At 47.4% G+C, this 24760-nt stretch overlaps 2 protein-coding genes across 2 annotated transcripts in view; one reads left to right on the plus strand and one right to left on the minus strand.

The window, feature by feature from the left end:
* Window positions 1-869, minus strand: part of PFN4 (profilin family member 4) — a 4995-nt gene extending 4126 nt beyond the window's left edge. Inside the window, exon 1 of the mRNA XM_018575513.1 lies at window positions 741-869. Coding sequence (XP_018431015.1) covers window positions 741-857 — 117 coding nt within the window. The 5' untranslated portion in view covers window positions 858-869. The remainder of the gene's footprint in view (window positions 1-740) is intronic.
* Window positions 870-3848: 2979 nt separating this feature from the next.
* FAM228B (family with sequence similarity 228 member B) overlaps window positions 3849-24760 on the plus strand; it is a 21410-nt gene continuing 498 nt past the window's right edge. The window contains exons 1-7 of the mRNA XM_018575502.1: window positions 3849-3968; window positions 6102-6248; window positions 9408-9485; window positions 10475-10672; window positions 12891-12968; window positions 16832-16919; window positions 19158-19302. Coding sequence (XP_018431004.1) covers window positions 3849-3968; window positions 6102-6248; window positions 9408-9485; window positions 10475-10672; window positions 12891-12968; window positions 16832-16919; window positions 19158-19302 — 854 coding nt within the window. The remainder of the gene's footprint in view (window positions 3969-6101; window positions 6249-9407; window positions 9486-10474; window positions 10673-12890; window positions 12969-16831; window positions 16920-19157; window positions 19303-24760) is intronic.

A 24760-nucleotide genomic window follows, 5' to 3' on the forward strand; every position in this document is an offset into this window, starting at 1 on the left:
CCCCCCTCCCCCACACTCAGGAGTCAGTCTGGAAAGGGCATGGTAAAACAGATTTTCCTCCTGACAGAAAAAGGTAAAAATCTGTAACAAAGTGTATTCAAATCTTTTCATCGTCATCATCATGTTCAGCACTCCCTTGCCCCATCAGATCTGGAGAAATGCCCTTTTACTTTGGTGGTCAATTGGAGATGGGCCTCCTTAGACTGGTAGCCAGTGGGTTACAAGTCCCCCTTACATGGATGATCAGTGGTAATTAGTGCTAGAACTATGCCGGCAACGTAAGGTTGAAGATAGATCTGCCATTGCTCAGAGCTCAAGGAACCACTAGCAACTTCTGGAGGGACCCTACATTTTCACACAACCCTACCTGAGAAAGACTGATGTACACTGTAAGGGGCTGATTTATAAATGTTCCACCCATTGTATAACGGGGCAGATGTCATCCGCATGACACTGGAGCCCAAAGATGGGGCTGAGGAAACCCTAGACTCCTCAGCGCCATCTAGTGATGCTAGTGCCATGCGAATAGCATCTGCCCAGTTGTACATTGGGCGGAACATTTATAAACCGGCCCCCAACCGTACAGTCTGCAAAGTAGCCCGTAATACCCAATCAGATTCCAGATATAACGGAATCCAATGGCTGCAATTGAACTTTTCTGTCCACTCTTACAGGAGGGCTGTTTCCAGTAACAGAATAGACTTCTTCACCAGAATTCTGTATCAGGACACGGGACTTACGTCAAATCGTGGGGGTGAGGTGACCGCTATCCCTTCTTTGATCTTGATAAGGGCGGCGCTCTCCACATGTTGTGTCTTTACCAAAGAATCGTACAACAAGTTCTGTATCTGGGTCATTGCTGCACATCACACCTGAGGAAAAGTGACAGAGAATGTCCCGGTGAGATAGAATATAAGAGGAGAATAAACAGATCATAAGTGTACCCCAATACCCGTGTGTACATGCAGAGTGACACGGTCCATAGCTACAGGGGGTGCGGAGCGTAAACATGATCCTGGACACAGGATGTCAGGGCTGTCTGGGCATAACCGGTTATTTACCAGCTGGGTGTGCACATTATATGACTTACAGAATAAAAAATAATACAGAACCCTCCACGCTGGATTTTGGATTCATTTCCTCTATCTGGTAGTAACACTTCAGTATTATCTGGCACTGCTCTGTGTGGTTTTTGTTTAAAGCAGCAATATTTTTGGAAAATTAAAGAACTCCGGGAATTTAAAGAATGAACCCCCCGCATTGCAAGGGTTACACGCTCCTTATGTCTAGGGGAGTCAGATAAAGCTGTTTTACCTACCCGATGCTCGTCTCCACCGCCCCGCCCCAGGCAAGGCAAAATTGCCTTGCCTGGGGCAGCCCCAAACCAGAATACACCACTGGACCCAGAGCTGACAATGCCAGGAGAGAGGAGGGGACCCGATAGCATACCTCATCCCGTCGGGTGAATGTTCCCTCCTCTCTCTGCCGGCGTCCATCACCAAGATGGCCGCCGGCAGGTGACAATCAGATCGCGTGCGATGACGACACGGCGGGGTGTCACACTGTCTGGAGACACTCCTGCCCTAGACCAACATGAGCACTTAAAGGAGAACTATGGGGTTAAGGCGTTTCCCCAGAGTTCACCTTAGGGTAACGGAAGGACACAAACCTAGCGTCCTCCCGTCACCCTAGGCTCAGTATACCAACCGCAGAGACACCGCAGCTGAAGCGGATCCTGACAATGGTTCCGGGATCCGCCCAGCTGCGTGACTGGGCGGATCTGACAGCTGACTCTGCCTATCTAGAGGCAGAGCCAGCTGTACCCGCCCCCTCCCCCGTCCGTTCCGCCAGTCAGCACTGGCGGATCGGAGCGGGGAATCGAAAAGTGAGCGAACGCCGGTATGTGTTCGCTCACTTCCCGATCTACTGAGCCGACCTGTGACAGTCTCATTGTCACAGGTCGGCTAGAACTATGAGGTGAGTGAAAGGCACTCACCTCATAGTTCTCTTTTAACCCTTCCAGTGGGGAGCAGCCCGCGCTGCAAGGGTCATTTTTAATTCCTGGACTTCTCCTTTAAAATATTACCATTTGTTAATCAGAAATAGAAATCGAAGTTGTAGGAAAGATTAATGATCGCACTCCTATTTCTGGATAACACACGTACTCACATAGTACAAACATTGTGCACCGCAAGGGTTAACAGCTGGTTTTGTTCTAGAGGGGTCAGATAAAGCAGATTTATTTACCCGATCCTCCATCCCCTAGATTGTTCCTGCAGCCTCGTCTCCCCTTGGGCTCTGGTGGTCTAAGCCACGCTGATGTCATCACATCTATGCAAAGCCCATTCACTTGCATTAGAAGTGAAGCCGTTGAGGGTCATACCACTGCAGCAGCGGAGGGGTAGAAAGGTGATCGGCCACTGCCAGTTTGCCGCAGGATTGAGTATCAATCACTGAACTGTATATATATAGAATAGGTGACCGGTAATGTCTCACCTCTCCCCGCTCGGTCTATCATCCAGCACTGATGCAGTGCATCTCACAGATCATAAAATCAGGGCGGGGCTACTGAATTCCACGAGCCTTATTTGCTGTCCGGGTACATTATAACCCCGCCTACATTCAAAGCCACCGCCTGATAGGCTGCTACACGAGACACTCTGTCCGCGCTGGCAACAGTAACAAATGCGTCGCTATGGTTACCCACAGGACTAAAGTAGTTTGGCGGAAGGATATCTTACCAAAAAAAAAAGGTTGAAAGTTATTTTCTGTGTGGAAAACGAGCAAATGAGCGACTTTAGTAACTATTCGATTATTAAATAAAAAATCAAATTCACTCTCCAGCGAACTCGTTATTATAAGAATTGATAATGGCAGGTGGCCGTAGAAACACTTCTCAGTAGACAGGTGCATGAAATGTGATATGAGAGTAGCGCTCTGTATTGTACTTGCGGAAGGATACATTGATTGTTATTTGTGGTCAGGGACTATTTTGTGTATCCTAACACAGAGCTGGCGAGTCTCCGTCCCCTGGAGCTGGGTGAGAGCGAGGATGGGGTCCATAACTGGGATCTCACACTCAATGTATATGATGTTTATTACAATGCTGGGGGGTCAGAAATGTGTATTTAGGGACCTGTCAGCATCGCACCCCATTAAAGGTGTGAGAGAGAACTGTGTTTATAGGAAGAACCTGAACACCTCCAGCCTGAGTGACACCAGCCGAGACCTGTCTGTATCTATAGAAGTGTGGGGTCACTGTGACACCGGCCGGGTCCTCCCTGTATTATAGAAGTGTGGGGTCACTGTGACACCAGCCGGGTCCTGTCTGTAGTATAGAAGTGTGGGGTCACTGTGACACCAGCCGGGTCCTCCGTGTATTATAGAAGTGTGGGGTCACCGTGACACCGGCCGGGTCCTGTCTGTATTATGGAAGTGTGGGGTCACTGTGACACCAGCCGGGTCCTGTCTGTATTATAGAAGTGTGGGGTCACTGCGACACCGGCCGGGTCCTGTCTGTATTTTAGAAGTGTGGGGTCACTGTAACACCGGCCGGGTCCTTCCTGTATTATAGAAGTGTGGGGTCACTGTGACACCGGCCGGGTCCTCCCTGTATTATAGAGGTGTGGGGTCACTGTGACACCGGCCAGGTCCTCCCTGTATTATAGAAGTGTGGGGTCACTGTGACACCAGCCGGGTTCTCCGTGTATTATAAAAGTGTGGGGTCACTGTGACACCGGCCAGGTCCTCCCTGTATTATAGAAGTGTGGGGTCACTGTGACACCAGCCGGGTCCTCCCTGTATTATAGACGTATGGGGACACACTCTCATTCTTGCTTCGTGCAGAGATGATATCGCCCAGGAGTGAGATGACGTCGGCATGCAGAGGGACGCTGAAGGAAGGAGTCATCACAATACAGACCTCACATCTTCCCAAGGACCTGCTGTATGCTCCAGAACATTCTAAGGTCAGCTGACTCCAGTATATCCTGTTTCTTATTTTAGGGGTTTCCAGAAGAATACAAATCTGCAATGTCTGGCATCATTTTCAGTCTGTAGTCTCTCTGGTTCAGTAGGTCAGTCTGTAGTCCTGGTGGTGGTCTCTCTGGTTCAGTAGGTCAGTCTGTAGTCCTGGTGGTGGTCTCTCTGGTTCGGTAGGTCAGTCTGTAGTCCTGGTGGTGGTCTCCCTGGTTCAGTAGGTCAGTCTGTGGTCCTGGGTGTGGTCTCCGGCTCGGTTGGCCAGTCTGTAGTCCTGGTGGTGGTCTCCGGTTCAGTAGGTCAGTCTGTAGTCTTGGTGATGGTCTCCCTGGTTCAGTAGGTCAGTCTGTTGTCCTGGTGGTGGTCTCCGGCTCGGTTGGTCAGTCTGTGGTCCTGGATTTCCTCTCACTTCCTGTTGTCACAAGGACAGGAAGTGAGAGTAAATCTTTCTAATGAGGATACAGACAGCAGTAAAAACCTCAGTGACCCGGAAGAAGAGGTGGGCTCCCCTCGTCTACACGTCTAACAAGAGCCATCTCCCTGTAATGTAGGTACAGTACTAGGATACAGACCCAAAAAGGCGGGCACTCCTCGTCGGCACGAGCGCGGCAATATTACAGCTACCCCTGCTGCACAGTAATAGCCTCCTTTTGTAAGTAGGAGTCGTATGTATGTAACTCGGGGACTGTCTATATATGTAGATAGGAGGGTGAATTCACCTGACTAGACATACATTCTAAGCAGTCTGTGGAACATGAGAAGCTCGGGGACGCTCCGCGATCAGGTGACAATGGTACATCATTGGTCCCCATCATGTAAAATGAGAAAGGTCAGCATTGCTGATCACATGCGCACTCTCTGACAATGAGGTCAAAGAATATTCTAGACTTGTTATTTCTCTACAAGTCTCAGCAGGTCCTGAGGAGCTTTGTATGGACTGTATGTAAAGATATTGTTCTTTGTCATGCCGCCATAAGAAGCTGTAATTGCTCGATATTGTTATGTAGGTATTGTTAGATGCTCGCAGCGCTCACCGATTCCAATGTCTCTTCCAGGTATTATGTTACTCTACGTCCTACCTGCTATCGGCAATGGGCTTGTTGGTAAAAGCTAGCAAGGTCCTGGTATACCTAGTTTAACATATCTTAAAGGAGAACTATGGGGGTCGGTGTTTTCCCCCATCCCTTTCTCCTAAGGGTCACTTTCTCCTTTCTCCCATCCCTTTCTCCTAAGGGTCACGGGAGGACATAAACTAGCGTCCTCCCGTCACCCAAAGCTCAGTATACCGCGAGCTACAACACCTGGAAGCGTCCACACTGAAAATATGGCCTCATCTGGATGGGTGACAGTCACATGGTACCATCTAGACTCGCAGGGGTGGCAAACTCTGGCCCTCCAGCTGTTGTGGAACTGCAAGTCCCTTGAGGCTTTGCAAGATTCTCACAGCCACGGGCACGACTCGCAGAGGCAGATGCATCATGGCATTTGTAGTTTCATCACAGCTGGAGGGCCTGAGTTTGCCACACCTGATCTAGAGGCACAAGTGCCATGTAAACGTTACCGGCTGGGCTGTGCACGAGGCGGAACATTTAGAAATGAAGAGCCCCAAGTGTCAGTAAACATTTCTGTAGAGCTACAACCCTCAGCTGTCCTATAAGGTTCTAGCTGAGGATTGCATTAGGCATACGGGGTTCATTCCAGTCTGTAGCAGATGTTCAGAGGGCAATTAATCCACACTGCTAAGCAAATGCTTCTTACTGCAGGGGGAGGGGGTTGGGGGGGCTTTGTGGGGGGGGTTATATCAAGGATTAATTTTTTGGCAGCAGCCAACCTAACGGGGGCCCCCTCCTATGCTTGCCCCCACTGGAGCTGTATCAGCTGCTATGGAGATTGCTCCTGACACTCATTATACCTGAAGAAGCTGCTTGGATTGGTGGTGAATCATCCCAAACATTACAGAACAAGTCCAGTTGCATGTGACCGGCTGTTACTAATTCATTTTTTTTGCAAGGCTTATTTACTAATGCGGACAGAGTGATAGCTTTCCTATTACAGGGTGAGGAATAGATTATTCTTATACTTTTCTGTATTTATATTATTCTGGACTTCATATTATTTGGCAGGCGGTGACCTTCAGGAAATCATCTCAGAATGATGACAGCTCCTTCCTGCCCAAGAAAATCTTCCCATCACGTCCAGGAACCAGAAGCCTCTCTACCACTTCCCTGCGCAAAGCTGAGGACTGGTTATCATACAAGCCTTATGTCCAGGTAAGCTAAAGTGACGCCGAGAAGACCAGAGCTCTATTCTGACCACTTCACTCTTCTTTTGAGATAAAAGGAAGAGAAATCTATTGACCACTTTACTTCAAACATAAGTCCTCATGGGCACCCAGGGATGTGCAGTGTTATAATTGGGTGTATTCCCCCACCTGGGAGCCAAACCCCCTGTGTAGGGCTGCCCATAGAAATCAATTATAGGATGAGGCTGTATGCGGGTATTCGCTGGTACAGTACTTGCTTAAATGTGTGCATGGGTGCGCAACCCCAAATGCAGACAGTTTGCATTCAGGGTTGTATGTACATGAGGATTCGCGTGTTTCCACAAGTTCCAGTCTATACCCACATGCAGCCATTGATGTCTTCGTGCAGCCATACGCCGCTCCTGTGGCTCCCAGGTGGGGGGAACTACACCCGATTTCTACATTGTATGGCCTCAAGCGCCTAATCTGTCCACCTGCTTTGCCTCTACCAATGTATTTTTGTCCTTTTGTTTTACATCATAGAGAATGCATCAGGAAGAGGTGATAGAAGTCACCATCACAAATACAGAGGATGATTCTCCTAAATGGGCAGCCAGACAGCATAAAACCCGTCAAAGGTTCTCATCGCTCTACTGTAAAGTGACACTAAACTCAGGAGCTAAATCTTAAAAATACATTCAGGTACCCCAACTATTAACAACACTGTATGTTATTTGTGTATCACTCGGCTGTAGAGCCTCAATCATAGACTACAATCTAAATACAAATGAGTAAATTAAACCTGACATTGTAGTCCATCACGGGAGTGATCTTGGAGCGGTGACTACTTTACAACACACACAGGGACCATGGAGAACAAAAGTAGCCCCCCCTCCAGAAGGAAGGACAGTGTCAGCACCAGTTCAGAGATGATTTGAGGACCTACAGCCGAATGATACACAAATAAGAGTCTTTATTATTCTTTCAAAGGCAGCCAATCAAGGAAGTCCAACATAAAATAGCTTGTCTTCAGCATATAACATACTGTATATTGGCTTACCATTCCTCGAGATGTCCCACACACTCACAGTGTCCCAGTCCTTTAACAGTTTTCTCTTGCAGCACTGCTGCTCCGGCCTCAATCCTCAGGGCCACTGTCTGTTTCCTCCAGACAACCTCAATAACGTGCTAACCTGCACAATAGGTTTCACAAACCCGCAGCTCCCTGCTGCACTGGCCTCCACTCTGACTCCTGGGTGGAGTTCTCCTGTCTCCCGGGGGTGGCCCTCAACACATCCCAGCACCCTCTTCATGGTTGTACACAGGTCCACAATTAGGTGCTGGTCGCTAATAAAGCATGGACCCAGGAATGGAGATTTCATCCCACCCAAAATATCATTAATGTCACCAGCACACCAATAGTTAATTCAGCAAAAGTCAATTTAATGACACATTGCCATTCAGTACAAGCGCTTTCGGGGCCTCAAGGGTACCCCTTCATCAGGCTCAGAATGACACAGTCTCAAAACACCATCACCTTTAAATAGACATACAAATGATTGTTAAAAACAGACCCCTCCCACCCAATCTCGTCATTGCACGAGTATCTCCCGCCATTTCATGTTCAAGAAGACTTACATGTGACAGGCTTGTGGGGAAGCAACGTGCTCCACTATCCCGGCCGTTGGCACAAGAGCAACATCAGTCCGTTGTCCAGGAGACCGGACGCTAAGTGGCAAGAAGACCACGCCCCCTCGTCCACCAGCGTGCACGCCTCGTGGAACGCAGGGTGGTTACAGCTTGCGTCTCAGCCGGACATCATTCATAGGTCCCACGTCAATTCGTGCATGCGCAATACATAACATTGGGAACGTAGCCTGCAGCTCAAGTGGCAATAGCGTACACAGTAGTGTCTGTCATTGCTATATGTGGAATCCCAAAGTAAACAGAACCGCAGAATGAACAATAACCACGGCATAATTAGCAGTATTAGCCTAAGTATATATACGTGGAGACAATATTCCGTATTTGTATTGCCACAAGTATTTGCAGAAAAGACATTCAGTATATTGTGTTTAGGGCCGATAATAGCATATAGTCAATACAAAGCCAAACACTCATACACACACATATATGCACAACCCATATATCATATTTGTGGTAGTACATGTATTGTGAATGGACACATTCAGGACATTGCATTTGGGGCTGATGCTAGCATAAATTACCAAAAAAGGTCAAAGGGCATACATAGCGGTAATGCACCTTCATATAATATAAAACCTATATTTATGTTCAGGAGTAGTTCAAGCAATGAACAAGAAACGCACATAGTGCATACTATTTGGGCTCACACGTCATGAGAACCGACACCAATGATATTGATGGCAGAACCCGAACAAAATGGATCCACATAGTACAACAATTATAATGGTAAACAATGGCTATAGCCATTCATTTCATGTCATCCAGACAGCACACCATAAGTCCAAATAATTAGAATAACCCAGGAGCCCAATAGAAGAAACTATGTGTAAAAAAAAAGGGGGGTGGAGAGTTGGGGGAGTACTATTGTTCCGGTAAGGAGTGCACCTGGTTTCCCTTTTCCATTTCATCCCACCCAGAGCTCTAAGAAATCTCCCGGCTCCAGGATCCCAACTAGGATCCAGAAAACACGGAAAGGACTGAAGAGCCGGCTCTTTCCTGATACAAGCAATTGCTTCCTGGAGCCACTCAGCCCCTCTGGCTGAGAATCCTGGGTCACTTTGAAGCCACAGAACACCGTGCTATTGCCTCACAATGCCACAATACTTGAATGTATTTTTACGATTGAACTCCTGAGTTTAAGTGTCACTTCATCAAAAACTATAAAAAATAGTTTTTGCTTAAAATATACTTCATCTGACACGCAAACATGTAAGCGTATTCGCCACACCAGCACAGCGTTGGGTATCTGTAGCAGGTTGGATAAACTTATAGTAGCGTGCAACCCGCTGGAATCCAACCAACTCAGAATTCATCTTTCGTTGTGACTGCTTACATCTGATTGGTTGCTCTGGTTTGCTGCACATGGAACATAATCCTTGTGTTTTTCTGCTGCCATATAGAACAAACCGGCAGGTCTTGTGATTTTCTTCTGTCGCTGCCTCTTTTTCTGAAAACTGACATTTTCTTCCCTCTGTCCCAGCTGATAATGGACGCAGAAAATGAGAAGATCAGTGGCATGACACAGAGTGTGCTGGATGCAGAAAATCAGTATAACCAGGTAAACCATGGGTGGCCGCAGCTTCAGGAAACAGAGATAAACAGAGAGCAAGGCTTTTAAGGCCAGGTCAGAGTGTGTGGTGCATGCTGGGAAATGCTTCCAGTGACAAGAAAATTCTCAGCAGTACTTGTCAGTCATGTCCACAGATGAATGTAAAAGGAGATGGCGAACATTTCATGTGTTGAAGTTGTCAGCTCATCTTTGATGAATCTTTACATTGATTCATTAAAATTGATATTTGGAATTTATGCTTTATAAAGTCTATAAGTTAGCCAAAATTATTAAACTCCACCCCTTTCTGGGAAAAGGACTTCTTGGGTCCCCCCCCTGCCTTGTAACAAACACGCGGAATCATTACAAAAAACAAACGTGTATGAGTGGCCACTTCTCCCCCTTTCAACATAGCTGAGTGTAGCAGATCTGACCCAGGACAAATAGGGCTCAGCTCCCGCAATGTATTTTTATTATTGGTATTTATATAGTGCCGACAATTTTGCACAGCACTTTTTACATTTACATTAGTCCCTGCCCTCAAGGAGCCTACAATCTAAGGTCCCTATCTTACATACATGCATACAAGGGCCAATTAACCTTCCAGCATGTCTTTGGAGTGTGGGAGGAAACCGTATTACCCGGAGGAAACCCCACACAAGGACAGGAAGGACATGCAAACTACTTGCAGATAGTGACCTGGCCGGGATTTGAACCCTCAGTGCTGCAAGGCAGAAGTGCTAACCACTACGCCACTGTGCTGCCCTATGCAACAATGCAACAGCAACTTCCTGTGCTCTGCTGTATTTAGGCTGTTCTGTCCGTCACCTTGATATAGAGAAGGGTGTGGACTCAGACACCATATAGTTACAGGTCTCGGTTCCCGGACTTTCTATTAGGAGGTTAAAAAGTTAATCGGTTACGTTTGGAGATTTAATTAGCTCCTTTTACTGAAATAAGAGTTTTTTTCATATATATTATTTTTTTTATTGTGTCAGTGCGTGGATGAGCATGTGAGACGGGCAGAGAGCGCTGATCTTCGCAGGAAGGAGATGCAGCATAAGAGGTGGACGGAACGCGTGGCCGGACCACTACAGAAAACCATAGAGAACTACATAGATAGCCAGGCCAGCGAGGACATAGAGAGGAGGAGGAGATGGCTTCTAGCACAGTACTTGGAATATTGCAACAAAAAGGTAAAAATGAAGATTGGTAAAACAAAAATCAAACCGGAAATATTATGTAGTTGTCGAGTTTTAATGGCTTGTAATATTCTGATTAATGTTACCAAAAGTAGACCTGTCACATGTGCACGGTGGAGGCAACTATCAAGCTATCCTGGCACCCAAAGAAGATTCCTGAAAGGTTTAGTTGGGGAGTATAACACGTGGAGAATGTGGCATTATTTATTATATTCTTTTGTGTGTTTAACTGTAGTAAGCTGCCCTGTGCTGGTAGCACGCTGGAGACCCGGACCACTGATCTTACACAAGGGGTAGTACTCCAAGTCTTCAAAGGTCCAACAAGCCCCCTCCTTAGTACTCCAATCAACAACACCTCTCTGGGAGTTTGAGCGTTGTTGATTGGAGTACCGAGGAGGTGTGTTAGACTGCTGGAAAAAGGGCCTTTATAAGAATCTTTATTCTTTATGCTTGTTGTTCTCTTTATATGGACCCCATCATTTCACTTGAAAACATTCTCATTAATACCATATTGTGTTTAACAGCAAAATCGCAATACGTGGTGTTTTAGCGTCAGTTTAATTACACTTCAAAGACACATCGAAAGCGGGCCGTACACTGCTCAAATTTCGGCTGAGTTCTGCTAAACCCCTACCCCATTCAACAAAAGTTGAAGTATTTTTTTAAGCGTGCAAGAATAAAAGAGGAAAAGGAATGAAGAAAGAGGAGAAGGGGGATCAAGGAAGAAAGAGGAGAAGGGGAGAAAGAAAGAAAGGAAAAGCAAGGAAGCAAGAGGAAAAAGGGAGAAAGAGGAAAAGGGAAGCAGGGATCAAAGAGGAAATGCAAGGAAGAAAGAGGAGAAAGGAAGTACGGAAGAAAGAAAGAGGAGAAGAGGATCAAGGACGAAAGAGGAAAAGCAAGCAAGAAAGAGGAAAAGGGAAGAAAGCGGAAAAGGGGATCAAGGAAGAAGGGGGTAGCAGGGGATCAAGGAAGAAAGAGGAGAAGGGAAGGAAGAAAGAGGAGAAGGGAAGTAAGCAAGAAAGAGGAAAAGGGGATCAAGGAAGAGGAAAAGCAAGGAAGAAGGGTGGATAAGGGGATTAAGGAAGAAAGAGAAGGGAATCAAGGAAGAAAGATGAAAAGGGAAGTAAGCAAGAAAGAGGAAAAGGGGAGCAAGGAAGAGAGAGGAAAAGGGGAGGAAGAAAGAGGTAAAGCAAGGAAGAAAGAGAAAAAGGGAAGCAGGGATGAAAGAGGAAATGCAAGGAAGAAAGAGGAGAATGGAAGCAAGGAAGACAGGAAAAAGAGAGCAAAGAGGAAGAGTGGGATGGCAAAGATGTCAGAATACAAGAGCCCGGCAGGGGAAATCCTGCGTTGTTTTCCCCCAAAAAACGAATAGTGTATGGCCATCCTAACTCAACTCTCCCATGTTTTCCCACATCACCCCCTTTTTTCCTCTCCCTTCCCCACCTTCTTTTTCTCTATTACCACTACCCCCTATCACAGTGGTGGTGAACCTTGGCACTCCAGCTGTTTTGGAACTACAAGTCCCATGAGGCATTGCAAGGCTCTGACAGCCACAGACATAACTGCCAGAGGCAGATGCATGTTGGGATTTGTAGTTTTAGCACAGCTGAAGTGCCAAGGTTCGCCACCACTGCCCTATCACCTACCCCTCCACAACCTACCCAGTGTCTCACCACCATTATCATTTCCCCATTTTAGACTATTACATAACAGAATGTATTTACATATATAACAGAACTTCCACTGTCAGAGGAAACACTGACCTAAGCATTAACATTTACCAATTCCATTACCATACATTCAAGACACAAACGTAACCTTTTTTGGTAAAAGTACTTTATTGATGTATATTTTCCCAGTTCTAATGGTAAGATATGATGCTGTATGATTTGTTTGTCCTCAGTGCTCCATGTTCATTTCCATCGCCTGAGAGATTGGAAAATGAAAAAAAAAAAGAATTTGACAATAATATATATGTTTTTATGTGATGCGTTTCTAAGCGTTAGACTGTTTCCCATCCTAATTATCCACTCCAGTAATTGTGTATTGGCAGCTGGGTGATATCGGATAGAATAATGCACGTTACGCGGCATTGTTTCCTGGAAGTATGCAGATCTGTTCTGTGAAATGTATCGGCCTCCATGGAGTAGAATGAAGAACAGCTCTGCCAGGACATTAATATGCCTCTAACGTTCCTGTGCTTCTCCTCCAGGGCAACGCATTTATGAGAGATTATGATTCCTCCGAGTACAACCCGTTTATTAATCGCCTCTGCAAGCAGTACCTCCGGGTAAGAGAGAACTAATAGGCCTTATAAATGAGTGTCCCCCGAGAGCAGACTGATAGCAAAGCTTTAATCCTAGACATTCAAAGAGCTTCTAAAGCTGCATGACTAAGACAGCCAATCGCATGTCAGCATTCTGTTATGTCAAAGATTATTTTTAATGGCTGCTATTGATAATAACAATTTTCACATGCAGAGAAACCATGGCGAGCAGGCCATCGGTATATAAATAGCAAAAGGGCCCGGGGGTGGGGATGGGGGGGTAGTTCTGGAATTTAACAGATAGCCAGTCACCAGTTGTCATTTCTAATAATCTAAATCTCCGCTGTTGAATTGTTATCGCGGTGCAACCTAAACTCTCAGAGATTACTTTTGAGTCTTCTTTATTTGTATTCTCTCCCTCTCATAGCAGAAGTGTCAGGCCCCAAAGCAAGCCATAGACGTGGCAACATTTAGTTAATTTTAACCACTTTCCGTCTACTTGGAATTGCCTGTACGACAGGGGTGGGCAACTCCGGCTCTCCAGCCGTTGTGGAACTACAAGTCCAATTGTGCATTGTAAGACTGACAGATACAGGCGTGACTCCCAGAGACAAAGGTATGTTGAGATTTGTAGTTAAAGCACAGCTGGAGGGTCGGAGTTGCCCACCACGGCTACAAATAATCCCCATTTATTATGACGCTGCATTTAATTGGGGCCAATTGGACCCCATATGCTTGCCATCAGCCAACACCAACATTTTATGTCTTTGATTGGCTTGTGTTTTGGACACAAATAGAATAGAAAGTTCGATCAAACTACCAGTGTATACCCAGCTTGGAGAAGAACTCCGGGTAAAGAAAAAAAACCGTACCTTTCACTGGGCTACCCCCGCACTGCAAGGGTTAAGTGCTCATTTTCTCTAAGCCCTCATTCACACTAGAAAAGGCCGGCATGTACAGCTCCGTGCTGTGTGCAGGGCGGTATCGGGCAGCTCCCGGGAAGGACAGGTGCTGCGTGTGATTAGTACGTAGCCCCTGTCCTTCTCTATGGGAGTACGCGGCTGTACGCTGCCCTATGCTCACCTGCCCTGCACGGCCGTGCAGGTGTCCATACTCGTTTGCTGACAAGATGGATCCTGTCTGCGTCTGAGCCGGGACACCCGTACGGACCTGCACTTGGGGTGAGCGTAGGGCGGCATACGGCTGCGTACTCCCATACAGAAGGACAGGGGCTGCGTCCTAATCACACGCAGCACCTGTCCTTCCCGGGAGCTGCCCGATACGGCCGTGCACGCAGCACGGAGCTGTACATACCGGCTTTTTCTAGTGTGAATGAGGGATAAGGGGCTCAAATAAAGCAGATTTACTTACCTGATCCTCAGTACTGCAGCGGTCAGCATTCACCTCTCTCCGGTTACGGAATGTGTGTCTCATCGTTCTGACGTTTACTGCGGGTCAGTGGACCTGCATTGGACTCAATGGCATCCTTAGACAACCAGATCACAGGGAAGAAGAGGCTGCGTGGACCGGCCTAGCAGCACGAAGGGATCGAGGATCAGGTGAGTAATACAGCTTTATTTGCGCCCCATAACAAAAGGAGACGTAACCCTAGCAGTGCGGGGGTAGACCCACTACAAGGGTAAGTTTCTTACTTTGACTTATCTCTTACCTGAGTTCAGTGCTGATAACAGGAAAAAGGTGGTCATAAAACAAATGTGTTGTCAGGTTTACAGGAAAGAATATAATATATTTTGTTATGTGACATGTTTACCCTCCTCCCGCGGCTGGGACGGTGTTCTTTTGTTATCAGCCCTGAACTCAGACAGGAGACAGCTCATCCTCCATGGGTCCTTACAGCCTGATAATTGTGCTCCGACCGGGAGAGAATACAACTAAGTACCAGCATACACCATCCCTGAGAGGTAAAGCAGCACCAGTATACCATTGTAAGAGTGGATAAGCAGATTCTTACAAATGCCAGTCCCTACCCAGTCCTCTAAAGCTAGTTGCCCGTAATCTGAGCTCCGGTGTAGTTGTTTTCTTTCCTTACATTTCCTTATTACAAAAGCTTGATAACTGTTGTTCTGTATATTAGCTTACTTACAGCTGAACACCAGTCACAGAATCAATGTAATATATTCCTCAATAGCAATAAAGGATTTAAATGCATGTACCAAATCCCCATATTATCATGTCAAAGTCATGGCGACATATCCTGTACAGCAGGGGCGCCCACAATGTTTCATCTGGAGATCTACTTTTCAAATGAAGAGCTCAATGAGATCTACCAACGAAAAAACACCTGCATTCAGGGGCCTGGCTGCGGTGCATTGAAGTCAATGGCACCGCAGCCAGGCCCCTCACAAACCCCACACCCCCCTCCCACAGGGAGTCGGCCGGCTTAAATTCCAGTGCGTCCTAGGAGCCCCAGCATCCTGTCCTCATGTGGTGCTCGTGTGGCCGACGTTGCACATGGGGAGAGGTGTCCCGCCCTTTTCCTGCTGCAGCGTCTGACACATTCAGCTGGCAGTCGCACAAGCACCGTGGGAGCATAGCCGTAGCCAGCTCCTTTTGCGCCCGAGGCAAGAAAGAACAACGTGCCCCCAGGCGTGTGAAGTCACCCAGTGCCCTGTTTCCGATTACTGTTGGGGGCGCTTTGGGAAATATTAGGGGTCTAAACAGCCCCCTGATATTTCCCTTTTAAAATAGAAAAAGAAATTGAGGACACAAAGTCCTCAATCTCTTTTTCTGCATCCCCTGTTCTAAATGAATGAAAAGCAGAGAGGCTTCCCATTCATTCAGAAAATATTTTACTATCATCCAGTTTCTGAATGGGGAGGAGCCTCTGTAGTGAGTGCTTCTCCCCATTGAGAAACTCATGAATGAACAGGAAGTTATGTAAATCACAGCCTGTTCATTCATAACTGGGGACACATAGTACTATGTGTCCCCAGTTATTTACAAACACTGGAGCGATCAGCTGATCACTCCAGTGTTTGTCCTGCACAGGCGATCGGAACATATCACTGATTTCATCTGGATCCGCGCTGCTCTCCTGGGCAAAGGCAGCGGCGGATCCGAGGAGAAGTAAAAGAAGCGCTGCAGCCGCGGGGGGCGGAGCCGCTGTCACAGAACTAAGGCCGAGCAGTGAGGGGTAAGAGAGGCGCTGGCTGTCAGAACCTGGCCGAGCGTCTGTCTCCTCTCACCGCTCGGCCTTAGTTCTGTGACAGCGTCTCTGTCCTCCGCTGCGGGCTGCAGCGGTTCCTTCACTTCTCGGATCCCCGCTGCATACAGATGGGGAGAGCAGCGGGGATCCAGAGAAGCACCACGGCGGGAGGAGAGGCCATCGCGATCTACCACTGATCGCTACGCGATTGACTGGTAGATCGCGATCAACCTTATGGGCACCCCTGCTGTACAGAGTGCAGAGCTGTGGGAGGGACCCAGCAGACCCCACTCACTAAAGGCTGCCTGCGGAAAACTACAGGAGGGGGGCGGAGACAAGACCAGTCACCCTGCACAAGAAGAGAGAATGGCACTGACTGGTGTTTATTACAGGAGGGGGGCAGAAACAAGACTAGTCAACCTGCACAATTAGAGAGAGCAGCAGTGATCAGTCTTTATTACAGGAAGCTCCAAATCTCACACTGGATTACTGCACAGATCTGGAAGAAATACACAAAGCTCACCAAGATTCCAGGAAGAATACACGTGACTCTTGTATGAGGACAATATTTGCTAATCCCGGAGTTCAGCTTGAAACAGTTTCTGAAATCTGTAGATATCGGTTATACATTCATTGTAGTGTTACTCTACATTCTATGCACTGGGGCAGTTCCGTAATTAGCAGCTTTTTTCATTCATTGTGTTTTTTCTGTGTTCTGTAGGTTTCAACTCCGGTATTTAAGGATCCGCTCCTGCAGCAGTACCAGAAGAGGTACGAGGAGGAGAAGGTGGCTCTGCACTGTGACACAGGTACCTCTGCTCTGGGCTTTACAGTGCAGACAGCACGGAGCACTAAGACATATTAACCAATCACTGAGCATCTTTCCATAGTATGGGTACCTACAGAAAGCTGATCAGTGATTGGTCGCTGTTTGTACGTAACTGCCTTTCATGTGAAATGTTGATGGTTCTCTGCAGTAGTGCTTGTTAAAGTGACACAAAACTCAGGAGTTATACCTTAAAACTACATCCAAGTACCTTCATTATTAACAGACATGTATCTTATTTGTGTATCACTCGGCTGTAGATCCTCAAATCATCTCTGAATTGGTGCTGACACTGTCCTTCCTTCTGGAGGGGGGCTACTTTTCTTCCCCATGGCCCCTGTGTGTGTTGTAAAGTAGTCACCACTCCAAGCTCACTCCCGGGATGGACTACAATCTCTATACAAATTAGTAAACTAAACATGAGACGTGCCCAATATAAAATAAGATGAAAGTTGTATATATTGGGTGTGACATTAGCCTAACTGTCGTCATAAAGTATAAGTAAAAGGCATTAAGATCTGAATAGAGTGGTGAGAGGTTAGGACCCCTGTCAGGTATATATTACAGTGTGTGTCCACATTGGGGAGATGAATAAATGCCACCAGCACACCACCAGCATTACAGTCCAAAGAGTTTGTTTATTGGAACGTCATGTCACCAAAACTAGCGCTTTCGCGGCCACGCAGGGTCCCCTTCATCAGGCTCAGCCTCATTCAACTTTGGGGTTTTTCCGGTAAGGAGTGCGACAAGGTATCTTTTTGTTTGTCCCATTGGGGAGATTCACTGTCTCTAACGTTACTGATCACCATTGTGACTGGGAATGAAAATGACCGTACATCCAACAGGTTTGAGTCACTAGAACAGGAAAATCTTGCAGCAGGGACACATTTTTCTGTGACAACTAAGTGGGGATTTCCCTTACATTGGAAAGTTTTTCCCTCACTTCCTGTTGGGCATACTGGAAGCAAAGGTAACTTTTTCCAACGGGACACAGCTATCAGAGTCTTGCAATGCCTCATGGGATTTATAGTTCCACAACAGCTGAGGCTGGCTACCCCTGAGGCGTGTTCAGTTCCCTAGCCAAGCGCTGAGTAGCTGTTCTGCAGAGCCTCTAGTTCCCTGCAGCATTTTCCAACTAATATTTGATGTGCTCGTCCAGCAAAATATTACATTTTAGGTTCCCACACTGAATTGATTTTCCTCCATCGGGGTTCAGGCACGTTTCTCCAGCACTTCCAGGTGTGCCCACAGTTAAAATGGCTGCTGGTGCTCTGTCCCCACCGTCTCCATCACACTCAGCGCTCTGCATCCACATTCACTTCCACTGCGAGTGCTAAGTTAGCAGTGCTGAGGGCTGACTTGCAGCACATCGGTCAGCTGCGGTTTGCTAACTCAGCACTCGCAGCGCCTGAGCAACTGAACACGCCTTAGGTGTAGAGGATGAGACAACAGAGCATTGCAGCCAGCGCTATGGTCCTCCTCTCTCCAGCACTGGAATACCCCCTAGAAAAAAACATGCATTAAATTCTTTACCAGCTGTAGGGGACGGGACGGGACTTTGATCATTTTGTGAATCCCCGGTGTTTGGGTTTAAAGGAGAACTGTGGGGTCAGGGCTTTTCCCCATAGTTCTCCTTAGGGTAACGGGAGGACACAAACTAGCGTCCTCCCGTCACCCTAAGCTCAGTATACCGTGAGCTACAGCTCGCGGTATACTGAGACGCTGCAGCTGGAACGGATCCCGACAATGCTGTCTGCATCCACCCAGCTGCGTGAGTGGCAGCTGGCTCTGCCTATCCCCCGTCCGTTCCGCCAGTCAGCGCTGGAGGATCAGAGCGGGGATGGGGGGAATCCCTGCAGGGAGCCATGAGTGACAGTCACGGCTCTCTGCACGGATAGATCGAGACGTGAGCGAGCAACGGTATGTGTTCATTCCTCGATCTATTGAGCCGATCTGTGACAGTCTCATTGTCACAGGTCGCCTCAGATTATGAGGCTGAGTGTGAGGTGAGGCAAAGGGAACTGGTTTTCAAGCATCCAATCACATGCAGAGTGGGTATACACTGGGATTCTCAGTCTCTATGTACACTCCAGTATATCAGGCTGACTAAGTTCTGAAGGAAGAATAAGGATGGCGTTCCTGGACCTGTGTGGCGTCATCTACTCAGATGAGCGGCTGATCTGCTTTGATCTGCTTTACAAGTATTCATCTTCTCCCCAAGGCCGGCTCTATTCAGCCAAAGAGATCAATGAGCTGAACCTGCAGAAGCTTCCACCGGCTCCTCTGGGGCGTCAGACCATGAACGGGATCAATTGGTTGAAGACTCCATTCGGTTACATCGAGAGTGACATCAGGCTAAAGAGCAGGTGAGTGATGTCACAGCTGCTGATACCAGTCCGGCAAGTCACACAGAATATACTGGAGGCAGCCATTGTGTGTCCTGGGACATCAATAAAGCATTTGGCACCACTTGTCCAGTGTTCCTTGTCAATGGAATGGCTGATCACAGCTTTGGATCCATGTACTCCATGCTCATTGTAGTATACATCAGAATTTCTCAACCTTTTTTTTTTTTTTTTAATCTAGAGAGCCGCCCGGGAAGTGGTTAAAATCATTTTTTAAATTAATTTATTTATTTTTTACTGTTGGGGGCGCTTTGGGAAATATTAGGGGTCTAAACAGCCCCCTGATATTTCCCTTTTAAAATAGAAAAAGAAATTGAGGACACAAAGTCCTCAATCTCTTTTTCTGCATCCCCTGTTCTAAATGAATGAAAAGCAGAGAGGCTTCCCATTCATTCAGAAAATATTTTACTATCATCCAGTTTCTGAATGGGGAGGAGCCTCTGTAGTGAGTGCTTCTCCCCATTGAGAAACTCATGAATGAACAGGAAGTTATGTAAATCACAGCCTGTTCATTCATAACTGGGGACACATAGTACTATGTGTCCCCAGTTATTTACAAACACTGGAGCGATCAGCTGATCACTCCAGTGTTTGTCCTGCACAGGCGATCGGAACATATCACTGATTTCATCTGGATCCGCGCTGCTCTCCTGGGCAAAGGCAGCGGCGGATCCGAGGAGAAGTAAAAGAAGCGCTGCAGCCGCGGGGGGCGGAGCCGCTGTCACAGAACTAAGGCCGAGCAGTGAGGGGTAAGAGAGGCGCTGGCTGTCAGAACCTGGCCGAGCGTCTGTCTCCTCTCACCGCTCGGCCTTAGTTCTGTGACAGCGTCTCTGTCCTCCGCTGCGGGCTGCAGCGGTTCCTTCACTTCTCGGATCCCCGCTGCATACAGATGGGGAGAGCAGCGGGGATCCAGAGAAGCACCACGGCGGGAGGAGAGGCCATCGCGATCTACCACTGATCGCTACGCGATTGACTGGTAGATCGCGATCAACCTTATGGGCACCCCTGCTGTACAGAGTGCAGAGCTGTGGGAGGGACCCAGCAGACCCCACTCACTAAAGGCTGCCTGCGGAAAACTACAGGAGGGGGGCGGAGACAAGACCAGTCACCCTGCACAAGAAGAGAGAATGGCACTGACTGGTGTTTATTACAGGAGGGGGGCAGAAACAAGACTAGTCAACCTGCACAATTAGAGAGAGCAGCAGTGATCAGTCTTTATTACAGGAAGCTCCAAATCTCACACTGGATTACTGCACAGATCTGGAAGAAATACACAAAGCTCACCAAGATTCCAGGAAGAATACACGTGACTCTTGTATGAGGACAATATTTGCTAATCCCGGAGTTCAGCTTGAAACAGTTTCTGAAATCTGTAGATATCGGTTATACATTCATTGTAGTGTTACTCTACATTCTATGCACTGGGGCAGTTCCGTAATTAGCAGCTTTTTTCATTCATTGTGTTTTTTCTGTGTTCTGTAGGTTTCAACTCCGGTATTTAAGGATCCGCTCCTGCAGCAGTACCAGAAGAGGTACGAGGAGGAGAAGGTGGCTCTGCACTGTGACACAGGTACCTCTGCTCTGGGCTTTACAGTGCAGACAGCACGGAGCACTAAGACATATTAACCAATCACTGAGCATCTTTCCATAGTATGGGTACCTACAGAAAGCTGATCAGTGATTGGTCGCTGTTTGTACGTAACTGCCTTTCATGTGAAATGTTGATGGTTCTCTGCAGTAGTGCTTGTTAAAGTGACACAAAACTCAGGAGTTATACCTTAAAACTACATCCAAGTACCTTCATTATTAACAGACATGTATCTTATTTGTGTATCACTCGGCTGTAGATCCTCAAATCATCTCTGAATTGGTGCTGACACTGTCCTTCCTTCTGGAGGGGGGCTACTTTTCTTCCCCATGGCCCCTGTGTGTGTTGTAAAGTAGTCACCACTCCAAGCTCACTCCCGGGATGGACTACAATCTCTATACAAATTAGTAAACTAAACATGAGACGTGCCCAATATAAAATAAGATGAAAGTTGTATATATTGGGTGTGACATTAGCCTAACTGTCGTCATAAAGTATAAGTAAAAGGCATTAAGATCTGAATAGAGTGGTGAGAGGTTAGGACCCCTGTCAGGTATATATTACAGTGTGTGTCCACATTGGGGAGATGAATAAATGCCACCAGCACACCACCAGCATTACAGTCCAAAGAGTTTGTTTATTGGAACGTCATGTCACCAAAACTAGCGCTTTCGCGGCCACGCAGGGTCCCCTTCATCAGGCTCAGCCTCATTCAACTTTGGGGTTTTTCCGGTAAGGAGTGCGACAAGGTATCTTTTTGTTTGTCCCATTGGGGAGATTCACTGTCTCTAACGTTACTGATCACCATTGTGACTGGGAATGAAAATGACCGTACATCCAACAGGTTTGAGTCACTAGAACAGGAAAATCTTGCAGCAGGGACACATTTTTCTGTGACAACTAAGTGGGGATTTCCCTTACATTGGAAAGTTTTTCCCTCACTTCCTGTTGGGCATACTGGAAGCAAAGGTAACTTTTTCCAACGGGACACAGCTATCAGAGTCTTGCAATGCCTCATGGGATTTATAGTTCCACAACAGCTGAGGCTGGCTACCCCTGAGGCGTGTTCAGTTCCCTAGCCAAGCGCTGAGTAGCTGTTCTGCAGAGCCTCTAGTTCCCTGCAGCATTTTCCAACTAATATTTGATGTGCTCGTCCAGCAAAATATTACATTTTAGGTTCCCACACTGAATTGATTTTCCTCCATCGGGGTTCAGGCACGTTTCTCCAGCACTTCCAGGTGTGCCCACAGTTAAAATGGCTGCTGGTGCTCTGTCCCCACCGTCTCCATCACACTCAGCGCTCTGCATCCACATTCACTTCCACTGCGAGTGCTAAGTTAGCAGTGCTGAGGGCTGACTTGCAGCACATCGGTCAGCTGCGGTTTGCTAACTCAGCACTCGCAGCGCCTGAGCAACTGAACACGCCTTAGGTGTAGAGGATGAGACAACAGAGCATTGCAGCCAGCGCTATGGTCCTCCTCTCTCCAGCACTGGAATACCCCCTAGAAAAAAACATGCATTAAATTCTTTACCAGCTGTAGGGGACGGGACGGGACTTTGATCATTTTGTGAATCCCCGGTGTTTGGGTTTAAAGGAGAACTGTGGGGTCAGGGCTTTTCCCCATAGTTCTCCTTAGGGTAACGGGAGGACACAAACTAGCGTCCTCCCGTCACCCTAAGCTCAGTATACCGTGAGCTACAGCTCGCGGTATACTGAGACGCTGCAGCTGGAACGGATCCCGACAATGCTGTCTGCATCCACCCAGCTGCGTGAGTGGCAGCTGGCTCTGCCTATCCCCCGTCCGTTCCGCCAGTCAGCGCTGGAGGATCAGAGCGGGGATGGGGGGAATCCCTGCAGGGAGCCATGAGTGACAGTCACGGCTCTCTGCACGGATAGATCGAGACGTGAGCGAGCAACGGTATGTGTTCATTCCTCGATCTATTGAGCCGATCTGTGACAGTCTCATTGTCACAGGTCGCCTCAGATTATGAGGCTGAGTGTGAGGTGAGGCAAAGGGAACTGGTTTTCAAGCATCCAATCACATGCAGAGTGGGTATACACTGGGATTCTCAGTCTCTATGTACACTCCAGTATATCAGGCTGACTAAGTTCTGAAGGAAGAATAAGGATGGCGTTCCTGGACCTGTGTGGCGTCATCTACTCAGATGAGCGGCTGATCTGCTTTGATCTGCTTTACAAGTATTCATCTTCTCCCCAAGGCCGGCTCTATTCAGCCAAAGAGATCAATGAGCTGAACCTGCAGAAGCTTCCACCGGCTCCTCTGGGGCGTCAGACCATGAACGGGATCAATTGGTTGAAGACTCCATTCGGTTACATCGAGAGTGACATCAGGCTAAAGAGCAGGTGAGTGATGTCACAGCTGCTGATACCAGTCCGGCAAGTCACACAGAATATACTGGAGGCAGCCATTGTGTGTCCTGGGACATCAATAAAGCATTTGGCACCACTTGTCCAGTGTTCCTTGTCAATGGAATGGCTGATCACAGCTTTGGATCCATGTACTCCATGCTCATTGTAGTATACATCAGAATTTCTCAACCTTTTTTTTTTTTTTTTTAGTCATGACACCCATTAAAAGTCTGAATAATCATAAAGCAACCCAGTCTAACATGTACATGTAGTGGATTTTAAGGGCAGACCCCACATAAAAAACACACAAAATGGGGTTCCTCCCTTCACATTGAAGTTTCCCCTTCAAATCAGAGCCCCCCTTTAACACCAGCGTCCCTACTTAACATTAGAGTCCTCCTTTACATCAATAGCCTCCCTTTACATTATTAGGCCCCTCCTTTCATATCAGAGCCCCCCTTCACATTACAAGCCCCAATTCATACCAGGAGCCCCTCCTTTCACATCAGAGCCCCTCCTTTCACATCAGGAACCCCTCCTTTCACATCAGGAACCCCCTTAACATTAGAGTCTCTCCTTTCACATCAGGAACCCCTTAACATCAGAGCCCCTCCTTTCACATCAGGAACCCCCTTAACATCAGAGCCCCTCCTTTCACATCAGGAACCCCCTTAACATCAGAGTCCCTCCTTTCACATCAGGAACCCCCTTAACATCAGAGTCCCCATTTATATTAGAACTTACCCTTCACATCAGAGTCTTACCATCACAACATTTCAAGGCACCCCTGTGGAAGTCAGAAGGCACCCCGGTGTGCCACAGAACCATGTTTGAGAAAGACTGGTACAGATCACAGGTAGGCTAACTCCGGCCCTAAACCTCTGGTGAAACCACAAATCCCATCATGCATCTGCCTCTGGGAGTCATGCCTGTGGCTGTCAGAGACTTGCAGAGCCTAATGGGATTTGTTGCAGGACATCTGGAGGAGCAACGTTTGCCTACCCCGGTATAGATATTGTACAAGAGTCATGCTCTGCCCTGACCAGGAGTGTCCATGAAAATAAACACTGAAATAGACATATATTAGGGATGCACCGGTGCCAATACCGAGTATTTGGGCGAGTACTGTTACTCGGCCAAATGCTCCGTTACTTACCTCAGACACCAGAACTTCTGGTCAGAGGGAGCATGGAGCCGGCTTCCTTTCCGATCAGGAAGCCGGGCGGCAGGTCATGATCCGGCCCCCCAGGCTTCCTGATAATCGGGGAACACAGCACCGGTATCAGCGAGTACCGAAAAAAGAATATCAGTACTCATACTCAATATTAAAAAAAACTGGTATCGGTACAGTGTGTGTGTGTGCGCGCAGTATCTCACAGAAGTGAGTACACCCCTCACATTTTTGTAAATATTTTATTATTTAATTTCATGTGACGACACAAAAGAAATGACACTTTGAA

Source organism: Nanorana parkeri, unplaced genomic scaffold (genome assembly GCF_000935625.1).
Source record: "Nanorana parkeri isolate BGI_ZX_2015 unplaced genomic scaffold, ASM93562v1 scaffold53, whole genome shotgun sequence".
Classification (NCBI taxonomy): Eukaryota; Metazoa; Chordata; class Amphibia; order Anura; family Dicroglossidae; genus Nanorana; species Nanorana parkeri.